At 34.7% G+C, this 19724-nt stretch overlaps 2 protein-coding genes and 1 pseudogene across 2 annotated transcripts; 1 reads left to right on the top strand and 2 right to left on the bottom strand.

Annotated features, from left to right (window-relative positions):
- The first annotated feature begins 10453 nt into the window (after nucleotides 1–10453).
- On the top strand, nucleotides 10454–13205 carry LOC120145093 (BEL1-like homeodomain protein 6). The gene is given in 5 exon segments (XM_039158994.1): nucleotides 10454–11325; nucleotides 11595–11974; nucleotides 12051–12111; nucleotides 12292–12742; nucleotides 12745–13205. Coding segments are annotated over 5 exon segments (1869 nt in total). The 5' UTR covers nucleotides 10454–10587; the 3' UTR covers nucleotides 12984–13205.
- On the bottom strand, nucleotides 13034–16310 carry LOC120145352 (protein CHROMATIN REMODELING 35-like). Its single transcript, XM_039159210.1, has 6 exons — nucleotides 16236–16310; nucleotides 15207–15293; nucleotides 15009–15091; nucleotides 14526–14618; nucleotides 13199–14153; nucleotides 13034–13102 (listed from the first exon to the last, which is right to left on the bottom strand). The coding sequence occupies exons 1-6, from the start codon at nucleotides 16308–16310 to the stop codon at nucleotides 13034–13036; spliced, it is 1362 nt and encodes a 453-aa protein (XP_039015141.1).
- A 24-nt stretch (nucleotides 16311–16334) lies between these two features.
- Nucleotides 16335–18820, bottom strand: LOC120145351 (annotated as a pseudogene).
- Between the last annotated feature and the right edge of the window lie 904 nt (nucleotides 18821–19724).

The following is a 19724-nucleotide window of genomic DNA, read 5'->3' as shown; positions in this document are numbered from 1 at the left end:
TGGGGAGCAGCTGGTTTGGCCAAATGCGTCAAAACCTAGCCGTCTCAACATTTAGGAGAATATATTTCAAGAGAAAACCAGTTTCCAGGACAACAACTCAATGACATGTTTTAACAACAGAGAATATTTCAACAGAAAATCATGAAGCTGCTAGAAAGTGCACATTAATATATACTACAAAACTGGTTATAACCTGTCTAATGGGATTAAGCTTGAAACCAGCTTGGGGTGTTGATTTCGGCTGTGAAAACTTAGATCCGTAACTTTGATCGGTATTGTTCGATTAGCATATCGAGTTTCTCTATCTCATCGCTCCCTGATGGATCTTTATACCTTATTGGCCTTTTTTTCTTTTCGAATTTGTCTCTTTCGACTTTGATTTGAGGGTATGATTACATTTGTTTCAACTTTTTCGTAACTTCCGTCGGCAGGCTTTCGGGCAGCTTTGTGGTCCTTCCTACAAGGTCATATAAATGAGAATGATGAAACTATACTACATACGCATTAAATTAATGGATATTCAATTAATTGTCACGCAAAGCAACCTTTTCCATGTAAAGGTTACGCTGGTCATCTTCCATATCGATGTTACTACTATCAGTATCACTTTCCTTATCTCTTGTATTCAGATGCCCTGTAAAGCCATAGAACTGAGATAGATATCCTACTGCAAACTTTAAATGTAAAAGATGAAAACTTTACTAAAGAATTTATCAAGAAAATGACAAGACATATTAAAAAGCCAAGTACATATGAGAAGAGGTGAAATAAAACACATCAATTACCAGGAAGCAAAGGCCTAACGTACATATGAAAAAAAAACTAAAATTATAAGTTAAAATAATTTTTTATCATAAAGATATATATATATATATATATATATATATATATAAGAGTAAACTACATTGGTGACGACTTAAATATTGTCAGATTTCATTTTGACCATCGATATTTTGATTTAATCAATCAGACTATCCAACTATTTAAATGTTTCAATCAAGCCACATGTCGTTACTTAATAGAGTAAGTAAAATGTCAGTTAAAATATTTTGATATAATTGCAAAATTGGTGCCGACTAATTATATATTCTTTCAATTTGGTCTAAATTTTAATAAATTAAAATAAATTTAATTATTAAAATCAAAAGGTGCCATGTGTCATTAGTGACACATGTCATGACATTTGTCACCTTCTATTTGGAGGAAAATAAATCCATAATGGAGGGTAAGGGGAATCGAACTCAAGAAACCTTCATTGAAATAGTAGAAGTCAAACCACTGAGCCAACAACCATTCAACATTGTTTAGACAACAAGTAATATATATCTTATATCCTAGTACGTAAATGTTTTACTCAAACTATTAATATTTTATATATATTAAATTTTAAAAATATATTTTATTTTTATTTTAACTTATTAAATATATTTTATTTTTATCTTAACTTATTAAATATATTTTACTTTTTGTAACACCTTAATCCAATCTAACCGAAGTCTGGATGATTTGAATATCACATGAAACCACCAAAGTGACCAACCTTTTTATTTATTTTATTTAAAACACCATAAATTTGTGAAAATACATCAATAATAGTAATAAAATCATTTTTATAAATCGAAGCTCCATGATATAGTTTAAAACAAATATTACAACTCAAAGTTTACAATTCCCAATACATAGGTAAGAGTCTTATAAATAAACATGCCTACTAAAAGTAACCATATGGTACTCTATGAGGAATGATGGAAATCCTACTACGACGGTGCTCCTCAAACGACTCAATATTTTATCCTACGAACGAAAAACATCCGAATGCTGAGCTTACAAAGCCTAATAGTATAATCGCTAATCTAGAGCAGTATATGAATCTCATAAACATAAGCATGCTAGAAGACATGGCAATAAACAGTAGGTACATGCATGATTCTAGTTAAGTGTTACCTACATAAGGTACAATAATTCTACGTCTTTAGTGTAAGTCTCTCGCTCCCCTTACTCTTAGTTAAGGGCCTCGCCATGAGTAACATATACTAGGCCTTTAACCTCAGTATCATCCTACAATGCATCATCATGCAACACATAATGATAGTACCTGATATCACAAAGATGCCAGGTACAATCACACAAACAATGGTAGGCATCATGGTGTAGTTGAAGGGTCACTTAGCATCTCAGGACTCACACTCCTTTATCTTACCAAAGGTATCCTAGATAAGACCCATGTAATTTAGCATCGTAATCTTCATCTAAAAAGGCCCTCAATGCCCAGTACCTATGATACCTCCGAGTCACATAGCATCGAAGCTTACGTCTTGCTAGTTTACTCCTCATAGTAATTTGGACACCTCCGAGTAACATAGCATCAGAGCCTACGTCCAACTAACAACTGAAGTATCATTGCACTAATTCGGATATATCCATATATTCTATACACATAAGACGATCATCATAATATTAAAGTAACTCGAGTATCTTTGATGTTTCCCGAGCGTCACACAAAGGCTAGTCTTATGGAATCTTACCTTATAAGGTTATTATGGTTATCACGCATGTAACATTATTATCAAGAGATTATCTTGTCATTATTATCAATTACGACACCATTAGGTGATATAATTCCCTCACTCACATACAACCCAATTCGTTTTCTCTCTTAGAACATTATGCAAGAGATTAATAGCATTTTAGTGTTTTATGCTCTCAAGGTAATTCATAATCATTGTGAACCCTTGTTATATTATAACTAGCTCAAACGTTTGATTCAGGTATAGTTCATTATCAACAACTCTCTAGGCATTTTCATCGCACTTTCCATGGTTTTCCCTTGAACAGATAGGACAACTTGCACGTCTTTGATTATAGATATCCACATAGTACTCGTCTTCCACTATCACTCTAGTCATATCGTTCATCGTCTCACTAGCTAGCATATCTCTCATAACGATCCTTTGTTCACAATTTCTCAATACGTGTTTGATTGAAGAAACTCATAAGTATTAAACTTGATATGGTTACTTCTATTGTAACACATTCCTATGAGTGTTTATAGGCCCCTTTGGCCATTTACGTCCGTCACAGACTAAGTCCTACAATTACGGATCATCATTCTCTCTTACGGGCCTTAAGGAGGTCAAAACTAACCATCCAAACTAGACAATATCAATACTCTACTTGTAGTATCGATACCCTAGGGTCAAGTATCTATCTCCCTATCAGTATCGATTCAAAAAATGGCTCCTAATGTTGAAACGTTGGCCTAGTATCGATATTGTTACCTTGAGAATCGATACTTTTACCAGAAGTATCGATACGTTTTCCAGAAGTATCGATACTTTCCCCAGAAGTATGGATACTCTTACTGAAAATCCCCAAATTTATCCCAAATCATCTAGTATCGATATTATTCATCTAGTGTCGATACTCGAACCTACAAATATCTTATTTAAGCTCGAAAAACACTTAAAAATATCACAAAAGTCTTAGTTTAGTTCCTAATCATGTGCTAACTTTTTAGAAAGTTATTTAGGGTTTTAAGGTGTCATAAAAATACATGTTTTATATCTAAAATGTCATTTAATCATGAAATTAATCATGAACCCTAAAATGTTCAAATACCCAAATCTTACCAAATCATCATGTTTATGAAAGCCTTAACACTCTAAAGGATTAGAAATACACTACATTGGTTAAAGAATCTCGAAATGCATCTCCTTTAGTTAGCAATCACCCTCTACCAAGACTTGGACGATAAAACCCCCAAATTTTCTTCAAGCAAGGAACCCAAGGCTTTGAATCATTATAGAGATGTTGTTAGAGAGTTTATGAATGGAATTGAAGCAAAAAAGAAGTATAGAAGGTTCTCAAAATCTTACCTTTGAGCTAGGTACTTGAAGAGGGAACATGGGAGAAGAAAATGATAAGGATGAAATGAAGAAAAGAAGATGGAAATGAGATATAAAAAACCCTTGACTTTTGGAAAAGGTGAAATTGCACATTTGATCATTCCTCAACTTTTTACAATTTAAAAGTCTCCCTTTTATGGTTAATTGAGCTCAATTCCAACTCAATTAAGCACAACAACTTAAATTATAAAATCCACGGGGTCCACATGACTGTCGGGTAAACCCAGAACTACTAACCTGAAATTTGGGGTGTTATACTTTTATTTTAAAGTAAAATATATATATATATATATATATATATATATATATATATATATATATATATATTATCTTTTTTGGTGAATGGTTCAAGAAAATATATTTATATATTTTACTTATTAAAAATATATAATATATTATTTTTAAATTAAAAATATATTTTATCTTTATCATCACTTAAAAAATATTTTTTTAAATATATTTAAATATTTTATTATTATTTTAATATATATATATATATATATATATATATATATATTATTCTTAACTTAACTTAAAAATATATTTTATTCTTGTTTTAAATTAAAAATATATTTTATTATTAACTTAAATTTTAAAAATATATTTTTTTCAAAAATATCTTAACTTTAAAATATTTTAAATTATTAATAATATATTTTAAGTTAATTTGTTTTAAAACATTTTTAGAAAAGTTAAGATAAGAATAAATATTTTTTAAGTTAAAATAAGAACAAAATATACTTTTAAGTGAAGATAAAATTAAAACATGTGTTTTATATTAAAATAAAAAATATATTTGACAAGTTAAGACACAAATAAAAGATATTTTTAAAATCTATGATAATTATAAAATATATATTTTTAAATTTAAAATAAGAATAAAATATATTTTTAAGTGAATATAAAAAAAATATTTTTATATTAAAATTAAAATATTTAAATATTTTTTAAGTTAATGCATTTAAAAATATATTTTAAAAATTAAGATAAGAATAAAATATATTTTGAAGTGAAGATAAAGATAAAATTTATATTTTTACATTAAAATAAAAATAAAATATATTTAATAAGTTAATAAAAACAAAATTTATTTAATAAGTTAAAAATAAAAATAAAAGGTATTTTAAAATTTAAGATATATAAAACATAATTAATTTGAGTAAACATTTGCATACTAAGATACAAAATATATAATTTGTTGTCTAAAATATACCAAATGTTAATCTTGGTTCAATGGTTTGGTACATGCTATTTTGATCACGAGTATTGAGTTTTATTCCCTTGCCCATCTTTTAGGTGGATTTATTTTCTTTCAACTAGAGAGTGTTATCTTCTTTCAACTATGGAGTGTTATTTCTTTCAACTAAAGGCCACACTCTTGATTTGAGGGTTAAGTTTATTTTAATTTATTAAAATTAGGACCAAATTGAAAGAATATATAAGTAATAGAAACCAATTGTGTAATTATACCAAAATGTTTTAACTAGCACGTCACATACTCCGTTAAATATTAACGACAAGTAGCTTGATTGAAGCATTTAAATAGTTGGATGGAATGATTGAATAAATTGAAACGTCAATAGTCAAAATAAAATCTGACAATAAGTAAATGGTCATCAGTGTAGTTCACCCTATATATAAATACATGCTAGGTAGAGTTGTAAAAGGCAAGTAATTTTATGAATTATGAGACTTAAAGTTTTACTCATTTAAGCAAACCCACCATTTTGGTTTACTAAAACAAAAATAGTGAAAATGTATTACTCCTAAGAAATTAGGGAATAAATAAAATATTGTTTTATAATTTGTGGAATAAACAACAACAAAAGATTAATTCATTGCATATATATTGTAATTATGTGGGGAAGCAATTAACTCAATGTGAAAAAAACTGAAAAATTATTCATTCTTTAAAAAAGGATTTTTTTTAAGAAAATCATTAATTTTATTAAAAATATAAAATATCCAAAATTATAATTAAAGTTTACAAGTATAACTATCATAAATTGGAGTCAAGCAACGTGAGAAAATTTTCCACAAATATGAATAGTGTATCCAAATCAATCCGAGAATTCAAAGTATGGAAGATCATCATGATAACAAATAAGTGTCATTTTGTTCAATTGCGTTGATGTCAAATCCAACCCAAAGAAAAAAGATAAACGAAAACAACGACCAAACAACCGAAAATATATCAAAAGACGGAGAAAAACATGCTATAAAGTAATAGATATGTGGTAGTAGATAAATGAATGTTGCTCGTTATGGAAGCGGAAGGATTTGAATGGAAGAAGAAGATGGAGTTGTGAAATATGGAGATAGATGGATAATTGTCCTATCGACCCCTCATAGTCGCAACGGAAGGTAAACTCGATAAATGACTCTAACCAACCCTCCTAATCACAGTGAAGAGACAAACTGGAGTGTGAAGATCTCTCACACACAAAACTTGGAAAGAACTTAATGAAAAAAAGCTTCGAAGGCACATGACAATCAAGACTTTCAAAAAAAAAAAAACTCTTGTTGTAGTTTTAGTTCAAAGAAATTCGATTTACAATGATGAATGAAACCTCCTTTATATAGGAGATGAGTTCTATCAGTCCTAAGAAACTAATGAATAAAATAGTAATAAACTAAATATGTTTTAATTCTAATTCCTAATAATAATAAACTAAGAATAATGTTTTAACTCGACCTTAATTTCTAATAAAAATAATAAATCTAATCCTAAAATATAATACATCATCTCATATTAAATTATATTACAAATAATCAATAAATTATTAAAAATTTGTAATACCGTATAAGAATTTATGTATGCATTATCTTCACTAAAACAAGTGTATCTTGAGTTTCTGACATCATATTGATGCGATTCAAGAACCGTTATCGATAATTCGCAACGCGATCTCCGGTATCGCAAATCAGTTTCCAGATTCACAACGCGAACTTCGACTATCGCAACGCGAACTTGGACTAGCGATAGTCCAAGTTCGCAACGACTGGTGGTATTGCATTTGTTTCTTAAGAATTTTCTCTAAAAAGATAGTATTCACGCGGACGTGTCTAAGACACGTATTACCACGACCACGACCACGACCACGACCACGACCAGACCACGACCACGACCACGACCACGACCACGACCACGACCCGACCACGACCACGACCACGCCCACGACCACGACCACGACCCACGACCACGACCCGACCCGACCGCCGACCCGACCCGAGACGAGACGGACGGCGGCGGCGGTGCGCGAGAGTCCCCTTGTTCTCTATCACTCAACAAGGAAGTGGGAAAGCCAAGCCTTAAATACCATTCCCAATAGTGTTTCCAATACTATGTGGGATTGAGCATTACCAACACTTGTTTCCAATACAATGTGATTATTCAGGAAACAATTAACAATCATGCACCTTAAAACAACTGAATCAGCAACCAATTGCATTAGTATTATACGATTAAATATGTCATAATTAAAAGTCAATCTACAATCAATCGCGATTATTGCAATTTTAAGCAAAACATTCAAAAATAATATCACTATTTAAGGCTCAATCTCACATAGTATTGGGAACAAGTGTTGGTAATGCTCAATCCCACATAGTATTGGAAACACTATTGGGAATGGTATTTAAGGCTTGACTTTCCCACTTCCTTGTGAGTGATAGAGAACAAGGGGGACTCTCGCGCACCGCCGCCGCCGCCGCCCGTCTCGGGTCGGGTCGGTCGGTCGGGTCGTGGTCGTGGTCGTGGTCGTGGTCGTGGTCGTGGTCGTGGTCGTGGTAATACGTGTCTTCGACACGTCTGCGCGAATACTATCTTTTTAGAAAAAATTCTTAAGAAACAAATGCAATACCGTCGTTGCGATTTTGGACTATCGCAATGAATTTGGAATAAATCGCAATGCGATAGTCGAAGTTCGTGTTGCGAATCTAGAAACTGATTTGCGATACCGGAGATCGCGTTACGAATTATCGATCACATTACAATTTAGTTGGTCATTTTGATAAATCCAAAAAAAATTAATTAAAATCGTATATTATAAGGTATTTTTGGTGATTGAAATTATTTTCTCATATTAAAATTGGTACCATCACCTGACACCTATAACCAAAGAAGAAAAGAGAACGAGCGGCTAAAAATTTTAGATAGAGAGAAAAGGGAACAAACGGCTTATATGAACTTTTATAACTTTAAATAATATTAAAGTATTTATATTAAATGTACACGATTAACAAAGTCCGGTTATTTGAATCTTATTGTCAACAATTAAGAAATTCATTGAACTGCTACTTTAGAAGAAAATTTCTAAAGCATTGCTTTTATTGAATTTACAGTAGTACGTTCAAACAGCTTTAAATTCACTTAAATACTGCATTTGAAAAGTGTTTTTAAAAGTGATGTCATAAAATATTTTTTAAATTGTTTTTGAAAAGTTCTACTTAAAACAAGCGTGTGGGGTTTACAATTTAATTCGGGTCGAATCGGGTCGGAAATGAATTCTAGATTTGGTTTCTTGGATTGTGGCTCTGTACGATTTAAGGCCGAAATACGACGTTTTTATTCATATATTTACGGGCCTATTTTTGGATCCGTCAGGTTTTTTTTCTTCTATAAACTTGCTCCAACCAATTGAAATTTTTATATGTTTTGTAATGTCAATTTTTTATATGTTTTATATGTTTTTTAATCTTATTGTTTATCTTAAATGATCTATTAATATTTATAAATATTATTAAATTATGTTAATCATAATTTAACTATTAAAAAATGATTAATTATTATTAACGGTTCGATTATATGTTAACCACATGTTAACCTATTATATTTTTTCCAAACACAAAAGAATATGTAACTTTCAAAAATTCATAAAATTTACAACCACGTAAACATTTATATTTATAAAAATCTTTTTTTATTTATAGATGCATTTTATTTTTAGGAAAATATATATTACGAGATATATTTGTTTTTTCGTAGTTTAAAATTTTACATGCATATTTATATTTTGCAGTATAAATCAATATATCTTCAATTCATGTTTGATTTGTGTGTTTAATATAAGATAAATACGATAACTAAAAATATAAGGATGAACCATTTTGATTTTATTTCTAATTTTATTCTCTCTAAAAAAATATAATTAATTATAATTTATTAACAGTTAATCGACGATTATCCATTCACGAAAATTCGTATCTGTAATTGTAACCATTAACTGACACTTTTAACGATTCATTTAATCAAAATCACTTAGTCTTTATGGTTCAGTTACTAACCTACAAAATGTAATAGTTATATCAATTAACGATTACAGTTAACAATTTACATGTTAATTTGAACACCTTTTGCTCAAAGTCAGATGTTAAATTTTGAATTCAATTTCAAGTAATATTTTCTTTTTATTTTTATCAAAAATAAAATTTATCATGAAGATATGTATTTTTGTTAATTATATGTGGTGATTATAAGGTAGTATATGTTCAGAATTTTTCTTAATCATTGACAATATATACATCTTGTAGATACAGTTGCTCGAACTCAAGTCCTCTAAAAATAATAATATTATTTTTAAGCTATAATTTTACCTCTTAAAATTTTTAAATTCTCAATAATTTAATCCGTTTTTAGTTTAATCACTTATTTTAGAATTAAGCCAAAAAGTAAATATTAGAGGATGAAGAGGAGAGAATAGAATAGGTTTTCATGGTGGATATAGGATATATATGCAGCAGCTAAAGAAAAAAAGAAAACAGAGGTTCCCATGCTGAAGTTGAGAGAGACATCAGGGGGGATTGAAATTGAGAGAGAAGGTTAGGAGGGTTTAAAGAAAAGGGTTTTATGTTTAGGTCCACCAACTGTTTGTTAATGGATAGAACTCCTTAACCAAACATATTTTTCAACAACCACCCAAACAAAGAAGAAGATGAAGCTGGAGAAGAAGAAACTGTAAGAATTTGAAATATTACAGTTTCTGGGTTTCAAGCGAGAGCCTCTGAAAGTTAAAAAAGTCTTTTTTTTATCTCCAAAAATATAGAAATATTTACAGTCTTACATAGAGAAAAAAGAAAAGCTATCATGGTATTAGGGCCATAAGGTTCAAAGTTCAAGTTTGTGTGAATCTCTCACGTGGGGTTGAATGGAAATGATGGATTGGATAATATATGATAGGTAAAAAAAACAAGGAGCAAACAACAAAGAAAAAATAAAAGTGACAGAATTCATTCATTGCTCTGAATTATTACTATTATCTTTTATTTGGAGCTACAAACATCAAAGAATTCTTCTTATTTTTTGAAGTGTTGGATTGTTCTTGGGATCACAAAGTGTTTGGTTTCTTAGGGAGTTTTTGTTCATCGGATCCAGTGGTGTCCTTGAGAGTTCTTTGTTCCCCATACCTCAAACAAACTGTTACTGGTTTCCAGGTATTTTTCTTCTTCTGTTCATATGTATTTATGATTTTTTTTCTTAGGTCTTTCCCTTTTGTGTATGGACAAGATGATCAAACATAAGAAAGTTTTTTGGTTGGTCTTTGCAGTTTTTTTCCTTTATTTTTCTGAATATGCTCAAGATTGTTCATGATGGATGTCTGTTTCGATTGCTTGTTTCCAGTTCATTTCGTGACTATGTAATTCGACTTGAACCAGAGCAAGGAGAGTTTGAAGACAGAGAAATATGGCTACTTATTACACTGGTTCCGATAATCAAAGAGATACGGCTCCGATGATCTATATAAGAGAATCGATGCCCGGTTCTTATCTAGAGGGATCGGTTCTTCCTGGTAATACGATGGTGTATATGAGTTCCGAGTCCTATTCCGATGCATTTGCTGGGAATTCTCAGCTGAAAAACAATTGCACCGAGATTCCGGCAGTCGAAGCTTCGGCTTCGACTTCACAGCCGGAAGGAATCTTGTCTAACCTCGGGGACCATGGTTTTGGTGCTTGGAGGGATGGTAGAAATGAAATGCTGGCTATGCAACCAATGGCTGGTGCTTCCGGCATCATTCACAGTGGTCAAGGACTATCCTTAAGTCTTGGTACCCAAATCCCCTCTGGAATTCAAATCCCTTATCGGAATGCCGGTTTTGGTTTTTCCGGTGGTAATCAAGATTCGAATAAAGGGGCATTGTCTCTATATGGAGTGTCAACTATGGCAAGAACTATTCCTAATTCCAAGTACCTCAAGGCAGCACAACAACTGCTGGATGAAGTCGTTAATGTTCAAAAGGCTCTAAAACAGCCTGATGGAGGGAAAAATCAAAACTCGAAGAGTTCCGATGAAGAGGGGGGATCGAAGAATGCGTCTGCAAGCCAGCAAGAATCCTCCATGAACCCTCCAAAAGAGCTCACACATGCTGAAAGACAAGAATTACAAAGCAAGTTAACAAAGCTCTTGTCCATGTTGGATGAGGTAACATTCAGATAAGTTGATTGTAGTTTTTTCCCCATTTGTTGCCAAGGTAAACACGTTTTCGTGTAAATTTTTCAGATAAATTCTTGCAGCCAAAGTCCTAGTTGAATATTTTTCGTTAAAATTTCAAAAAGAAGCTTCGTTATAAGTGGAACTCTGTTCTTTTCTGTTTGATTTCTTCGTGCTACTTTGTTCTGTCTGATATATCTTACTGATTTATTGCGTTTCTTTTTCTGATTGTGCTTAGTGTTGAATGGTTGTTACTTTAGGTTGATCGAAGATATGAACAATATTATCATCAGATGCAGATTGTGGTATCATCATTTGATGTAGTAGCAGGGTGTGGAGCCGCTAAGCCGTACACTACACTTGCATTGCAGACTATATCGTGCCACTTTCGGTGCTTGAGAGATGCAATTAATGGTCAAATTCAGACAACAAGGACAAGTCTCGGGGAACAGGATACTTCGGAAAACAGTATAGAAATGAGGATTACTCGTCTACCTTATCTGGATCAGAAGCTGAGGCAGCAGAGAGCTCTTCAGCAGTTTGGTATGATGCAGCAAAATGCTTGGAGGCCTCAGAGAGGTCTCCCTGAAAGCTCTGTTTCAATACTTCGTGCTTGGCTATTTGAACATTTTCTTCATCCGTAAGTTTTGACGCAACACTTCCGACCTTATTGATTTCTCGATGTCGTACTTATTGCTATTCCGGTTGTCCTCCAGCTACCCAAAGGATTCTGATAAGATCATGCTTGCAAGACAGACAGGCTTGACTAGAAGTCAGGTAATCTGCAAAACTACTCATCTTATTGACATATAAGCGAAGAAAATTGTTCGGTGTAAATAGCGTTCATTGTTGATCAATATGTGTTGTAATCCATTTAGATGCATCCGATAAACGATGTCATTGTTTCTATATGTATTTCATTGTTGAAGCCTGAACGATACATTTGCATCTGCCTAGGTTTCAAATTGGTTCATAAATGCTCGGGTGCGTTTATGGAAGCCTATGGTTGAAGAGATGTACAAGGAAGAATTTGCTGATGCAGAAATGAACTCTAATTATTCGTCTGATAATGCAGTCAAAGCAACGAAAGGCGATACAATGACCTCTAAGGACAGAGGTGAAGATCTTCAACAAAGTGGGACTTCATCGGCGATAGAGAGAGGTAGCAATGGACAGTTGATGGATTCCAAATCTGACAATGTTCATGATGTAGGCATCCCGGGATCAACTCCGGGAGCTGTTTTCCTGAATGTCACATGCGGAAAAGCTGAAACCGAGTATGTGTTACAGAAGCTAAGGGAGGAGCACAGGCTTACTATGGGCAACTCTAATATCCCCGATGAAAGTGTTCACCTGGATGGTGGTAGTCACCAATTCATGGCAGCCACGGCTTACAATGTTTCGGACTTGGGAGGTTTGGAAATGGAAGTTGTGTGTCTCTCACTCTGGGATTGCAGCGTTACGAGGATGGAAGCATAAGCATGTCAGGTGGAAGCCATCATCAAAATTTCATTGCTATGAGAGGGGATGAAATGTACAATCCTATAACATCGGTTGGAGCCGAAACAGCGGATTTTGAATGCATAAACCCCAGTAATCGGCAACAGGGGTTCAGTTCCTCTCAGCTGTTACATGATTTTGTAGAATGATATGTACTTGGACTGCTGATTTATACTTGCATTAATCTTCATATATTCTCTTATGGAGAAGAGCCGGAAGCACCAGAAGCAGACAGATTCAGAACACGGTGATCAATAAAAACATAGTACTAGTAGTTCTAATATATCAAGAAATTGATTGGTGATTCAACATATTTGTAAAGATATGTGATTTTTGTTAATATGGTGAAAGGAAAAATATGTACAAATAGTAAGGGGATGAGATACTGACTAAAAACAATGAGCTTCTCAGTAGCTGACTCACATAAATTTAACATATTAAGGAATAATTTTGCTTTGGCTCCTTCTTTGTAGCAATGAAGAACTTTGCTGGTCATTTCACGTAGATCATGTATGACTGAGACTTTCCTCTCAAAATTTTCATCCTTCTGCAGTGTGTGCTCCACCGAATCATAAAAAGCTGCATCTGCTCCAGCTTTGATCTGCCTCCTCCCTCCAGGTATTTGCACCTTGCTCATTACCCACCTCATTACTAATTTCGAAGAGTCTGATCTAAGAAACTTCGGTCGAACTAGGTTCAATATGCTGAATACCTCTTTGACATGATTTTGATAGAGTCCTGAAAGTACAGCTTTTCGAGGTGTTTGCACTTTTGCAAGTGATTGTAACACATCAGTGTTTTCGTTCCTTGGTGTGTGGCCTTCATCCAAAATTAGAATTGAAGGTGCTTTGAGCAGTATCTCCTGGCAAGAAGCAGGAATCTTGCCGGTTCCACCATCACAAATTATGGTAGTGAACTGCTTGTACCCCAGAAAAAGGATACTCTTGCTCTCAACCCACTGCTTCAACACCTCCAATTGCTGAGACCTATTTTCAGCTTTCACAGAATAAAAATCAAGCAGTTGAATATCCTCTACTTGCCACGTTCGGAATTCCTTTTTCCATGTAGCCAAGATACCTTTTGGAAGAACAACTAGTGGTTTAGCATGTGGATATTTGGCTAGGAAACTTTGCATGAAGCTGATTATCATAAACGTCTTTCCAGATCCAGGTGCATGGGCCAGGATGCAGCCTCCAGGGTTCTCTGTTACCAAATTGTTCAGTAGAAAATTAAAGCCCTCTAATTGATGAGGTTTCATTTGCTTCCTATGTCTTGGATGAGCAGCTATGTCAGTTACTGTTAAATCACCATAACATGTGCTAAATATATTGAAATGAAACTAACAAACAAATTAAGAGGAAAGTAAGAATTAGAAAATAACATACATTTGCATCACTTGGTAGTGGATATAGTTATCTTCCTCCGAAAAAAATATATTTAAATGTTTAGCCTCGTAGACCTTGATGTGCATTCACAACTTTCTAAAGTAGAAATTTTCTCCCGTGTCATCGTGTTTGACCCTTTTAACATGCAGAACAAATGATGAAGAAACATTAGTCTGTAAGCATCATTTCAATTTGCCCCATCCCGAACTATATACCCTTTTAATATGCAGAACAAGTGACTTTTATATCCCTATTTCAATCCTCGAAAGCACAGCTCAAAAAATAAAAATGTGCACAAGAACATACCGTTTTCCCCTTGGAGTGTAATCCCAGATGACTTCTTCAGTACAGTTTCCTGAGAGAAGGGTGCAGAGGCCTCGGACTTTTGTTGTCTTGATCCTTCTTGAGAAAAATTTCACTGGTTAGACTAACATTATTCATGGTTACTGGCGTAAGATTCCATGGATGTCCTCAAAGGCTAATTATCATAGGACCCTCGTCTCAGATAAATCAGTCTAATAAAACAGAGTACGACACCTACAACAATACAAAGTCTCGTACGGTGCTATCTAAATAATGGTATGATAATTGTTATTATAGGAAAACTCAACCAATGGCAAGTAATCCTCCTAATTGCCCCGGAAATCTATAATGCATCATTTCATCGTATCATCCAGAATCTGAATAATCCGCTCAGACTGACCATCGAACTACAAGTGATAAGTTGTACTAAAATTCAATCAGCCATCTAGAGCCTCATGAAGAGCTTTCTAGAACCGCGACGTAAACCTCAAATCTTGATCAGAAATAATAGACAAAGGAACCCCATGAAAACGAACAATCTCTAACGCACAAGTTACTATTCTCTTATCCTGCATCAAGACAGAATCTAAACTGGTGTGAGATGCATCGCTATAAACGGTATAATCTTTTCCAGACTCTGATTAGATCAAAATTGGAGCTTGAGTCAGAACTGATTTCAATTACCCAAAATTCGACTGTTGAGCTTCCCTCTAGACGAAGGGCACATTCTTCTTCGATAGTTTCGTCAAAGAAATTGCAATCATAAAACCACTACAAACCTCAATATAACATGACAAACCCAAAAAGTTATGGACCTTAGTCATATTCTTAGGTTGCTTTTAGTTCAGAATAATCTCCATCTTCTTCGGATCAATAGAAGAAATAATGTGTCCCAAAAATATTAGCTCGCTAAATCAAAATTTGTACTTTTTGAATTTTGTATAAAATTATTTCTCCTTTAAAGTCCACAAAACAACCTTCAAATGTTTGTCGTGCTCATCCTCAGACTTCAACGAAAATCATTGATTTTTTTCTATACTAAAACAATTCATGTCATTAGTAATTACTGTTTTTATTTTATTTTATTATATCGTATTTTTACTTTTTTATTTTTTAATAATTTATCTCTGGCATATTTTTGTGTCTTTTGGTAGATTTTGATCATTTGGACATTGTTTTGGTAGGTCGCCATGATTGATCTAGATGTCTCTTATTTGTTATCATGTTGATCTTCTATGCTTTGGACCTTCATATTGAATTTGGATACGCGATTTACGTTCATCGATAGTTTTTTCACGTTGCTCGATACTGATTTGCGTTTTTTTCGGTGGTCTTTTAATAGCTTGATCTTTTTGTGATTCGTTTGTCAATGCAGTCAAATGTATCGTATCTATTTTTTATTCGAGTTTATTTAGTTAAGTTTTTTTAACATTTTCCTTGTATAGTCATTGTATGATCTCAAGTGGTTAGTTTTTTGTTATAGAAAAATGTCCTTATTATGAGTTTAGTTTTCTATTGTGGTCATAAATAATTTAATTTTTTTAATTTTTTTAAAATTAAGTGTGCGATACCGATCAATTTAGATTAATTGAGATGAAGTATTAAGAATCAAAATGAAAAATGAAAAAAAGCAACTTTATAACATTCTTTAATTTACAGCAAAATAATAACATCATCGAAAATAATCTTGGTTGATTTCATAAGTGGACAGACTTTGAACACCGAAAACCAATCCAAGGAGCTGTTAGGGGTTACGGTAAAATCCAGCGATTGAAACTGTGCTAACATTGACCCTGAGTATTCAGTGTTTGATCACCTCCGGTTCATGGATTGGTTTTTGGTTGAGGAGCTGCGGCTGGAGTCGGCATCGGTATCGGCAGTGGCGGCGGTGTTCGATAGTTTGTTTTCCTCCTCTGATTTTCCCTCGAATGATTGTTGCAACTGCAAAGCATGTTCCAAGTTCCATAAAACGTCCCCCATTGAGGGCCTATCGACACCATATTCGGCCAATCATTTCTCGGCAGCCTCGGCGAATTTGTTCATCGATTCGGGATTGATGGCACCAACAAGATGAGGATCGATGATTTTTTCAAGCAAACCTTTCCGCCTCCATTGCATTGCCCATTCGGCTAAGTTAACTTGTTCTCTAGGTAACTGTGGGTTAATGGCGGGCCTTGCACATAAGGTTTCGAGTAGGACGACCCCGAATGAATAGACGTCAGATTTTTCGGTTAATTGTTGTCTCCTGAAATACTCTGGGTCTAAGTACCCGAAGCTGCCTTTCACTGCAGTGCTGACATGAGTCTGCCCCATAGGTGTGTCTTTTGACAGCCCGAAATTTGCTACCTTGGCAACAAAGGCATCGTCCAGCAATATGTTGGTGGTCTTAACGTCACGGTGAATGATGCCTTGCGCGGTACCAGTGTGAAGGTTGTGAAGTCCGTGACCCGCTCCGATGCAGATCTCGAGGCTTTGCTTCCACGATAATGACGGCAAATCTTTCCCGTACAAGTGATCCCTGAAAGGCCCATGGGACATGTACTCGTAAACTAAGATCATTTAGCTGTTCTCGTTGCAATAACCGATCAGTGACACTATGCCTTAGCTTTGACAACATTTGGATTTCTGTCTGAAACTCCGTGATACCTTGCTCGGATTGGGGGTTCCCTCTCTTGACAACAACTTGGGTTCCATTGTCGATCGTACCTAAATAGACATTTCCGAACCCACCAACACCGATTATCGCACTCGAGTCGAAGTTCTTGGTCGCTTCTTGCAACTCTGCAAAAGAGAAGTAACGGCCTAGGCCTAGTGTCGATGAGTTGAAGTTGCTCTTTTGGGAAGCAGCTGACTTGCTCAAGAAGCTACTGTCTCCAGCATGGAGTGGTAGTAGCCATGAAGAAAAGCTATTCCAATTTTGCCAATCTTGGGGTCGCCTCTTCCATCTAATAAACATTGCACCAAGACCCACAAAGGCACCAAACATCATGGCAAAACCGATGACAGCCACCGTACCCTTGTGGCTCGAGCTCGAGGTTCCATCGACACCAAATTCCCCATCCAAACTATCGGCCGAGTTGCTCATTTTCATCACCTCCAAGCCATTAAGGATCTTTTTAATGGTTCCTGTATCCTGGTTCAGTGGACCGATCTGAACAGTTAGTCCATCAGTGAACGTCGAAGCATTCACAACTATATCTTTGTAGTACGGAACATCCAGCCCACCGGTTATGCTCAACAAATCCAACCTGGAGATAGCCATTTTACCATTGATACACACATTGAAATACAGGTTATTGAGTGCCTTGCTAAAAATGTCACAGAAATGCAACCTGAGCAAAATAATCAAACGCTTTATCGACTTTCATCTCCCATGTCACGTTGAAGTTCGTCTTTATCGTGCTTGCCTTGGCCACCGCCATCTCGATGAGGGATGAATAAACCAGTGCCGGTGCAATCCATGGGGTTAGCGTCTCGGGGTATTTGATTGCACTTGTTGAAGTAGAGGCTTTTGCAGCAACGGCTTTATCCTTAAGAAAATCATTATCAGGTATCCAAGTCCTTCCAAGGTGTCATTTTGTGGGGTAATCAAAGGTCCCCCCATGTTCAACCTATAAACACTTGGTAAACATGCTTGGACAACCCTTGGAACCTGTTAACCGGGAAAAGCGAAGTCCCCTCGTCCGCGATCAAACTATCCGGCGCCGAAATGACCTCGATGCCGTTCACGAAAGCAAACGAATTCATCATGGGAGAAAACTTGAGAACAAAACTAGGGTCATTCAAGTTAAGAAGATACTCCTCGAGAACAGGTATGGAAGCATTGCTAATCTTGAAGTTATGAAGGATAGCATAGTGATTCGCGGACACCGAGAACGTCGACTGCTGAAGATCATACTTGCCATCTTTTATAGCATAGAAATAGAGGCGGAGCCAATGGAAACCGGGTCGTTTCAGCTCAAAACTATAGGTGGCTTCTTTGGGGAACACTTTCGCCGTCAAAAACAAAGGCGAAGAGAGATCGACATTGGAGGCAGACACTTGAACATCATCCTTAGAGTTGAGTACTGAGAGGCATCCTTATCGGTCTTGGACATCCTTCTATCAGGAAGCTTCGGGCCATTGTTGGTGCCGCAGTCGATGAGGATGTTGTCCGAGGGACTGAAAGTGCCCGTGGCACGGGCAACAATGGCGGTGGGACAACATAAGAACGTTATTACAAGGATAATAGACACGGATGAAGATGGCGGTGGTGGGACAATATGTGATGTTTTAATGGGATTCTTTCCTATCTCCATCCCTCCTGTAATGAGGGGGGAATGTTACCCCCAAAAAAAATGAACCCAACGGAAAGGTGTTGGGGGAGAATAAGAAAATGGTGTTACATTTGTTTGTTTGTTCTGTTTTTGTGTTTCATGATTGGGATATCAATGGTGGAAAAGGGACTGGGAGTGGAACTGGATGTGCAATACAAATTGTGAGTGCAATGTTTAGTGGAGAATGATTTTTGGGTTATTCTTCTTTCGTTGAGAATTTCTTGGTTTTGGTGTCCATTTTTGGACATTTGGTAGCATTGGACATGGTCTCATGTCTTGACCAAAAACTCCTCCCCTTTCTTTTAATAGTGAACTTGCTTAACTGGAATTTTCAACTGTCACTGCTATCGTGCCATGTTTTAAATGTAAAAATAATGCATTTTAAATATTGAAATAAATATTACTAGTAATTGTAAATCCAGAAGAGAAAAATACTAGCAAATGTACATGGTATCATACGCCGCTTCCTACATTAGTATGTGTTTGATAATGAATGTACATATACTATATAAATGGAATTGTTTGAATTAAAAAATCTTTAAAATATATACATATCTTACAAATACAATTATTCAAACTTAAAATCTGAATTAAATTTAACTATAAACGAGGAGTAAAATAAAGGAGTTTTGAAATGAAAGAAACCAAAGACGATGGTACTTGAACTTTAGGAATTACACGTGGCGAGGTGTCAGGCAACGATCCACTTCCGAGAATTGCGGACAACTCGTGTAACTCATGTGGCCCATGATTTAAATGTCACAAATTAACCGATTAAATTAAGAATAGATTAATTGAAAATATCCAATTATTTATATTTTAGAAAATTGAAGAATCAGAGGAGAAAAAAAGAGTTGGAAAAAACAAAATTCAAGGTAATTTTTTA

The sequence above is a fragment of the Hibiscus syriacus genome, unplaced genomic scaffold (assembly GCF_006381635.1).
Source record: "Hibiscus syriacus cultivar Baekdansim isolate YM2019G1 unplaced genomic scaffold, ASM638163v2 tig00110893_pilon, whole genome shotgun sequence".
Taxonomy (NCBI): Eukaryota; Viridiplantae; Streptophyta; class Magnoliopsida; order Malvales; family Malvaceae; genus Hibiscus; species Hibiscus syriacus.
Note: the sequence above shows the minus strand (reverse complement) of the source record. Positions and strands in the feature narration are given on the sequence as shown.

What these genes read in the sequence shown, in the direction of transcription:
- LOC120145352 (XM_039159210.1), bottom strand. Translation starts at nt 16,310, where the DNA reads ATGTTAGCACAGTTTCAATCGCTGGATTTTACCGTAACCCCTAACAGC. An exon ending in GCTCAACAGTCGAATTTTGG is followed by an intron (nt 15,092 to 15,206) that starts GTAATTGAAATC and finishes GTCTTGATGCAG; the next exon opens with GATAAGAGAATAGTAACTTG. An exon ending in TACACTCCAAGGGGAAAACG is followed by an intron (nt 14,154 to 14,525) that starts GTATGTTCTTGT and finishes CAATATATTTAG; the next exon opens with CACATGTTATGGTGATTTAA.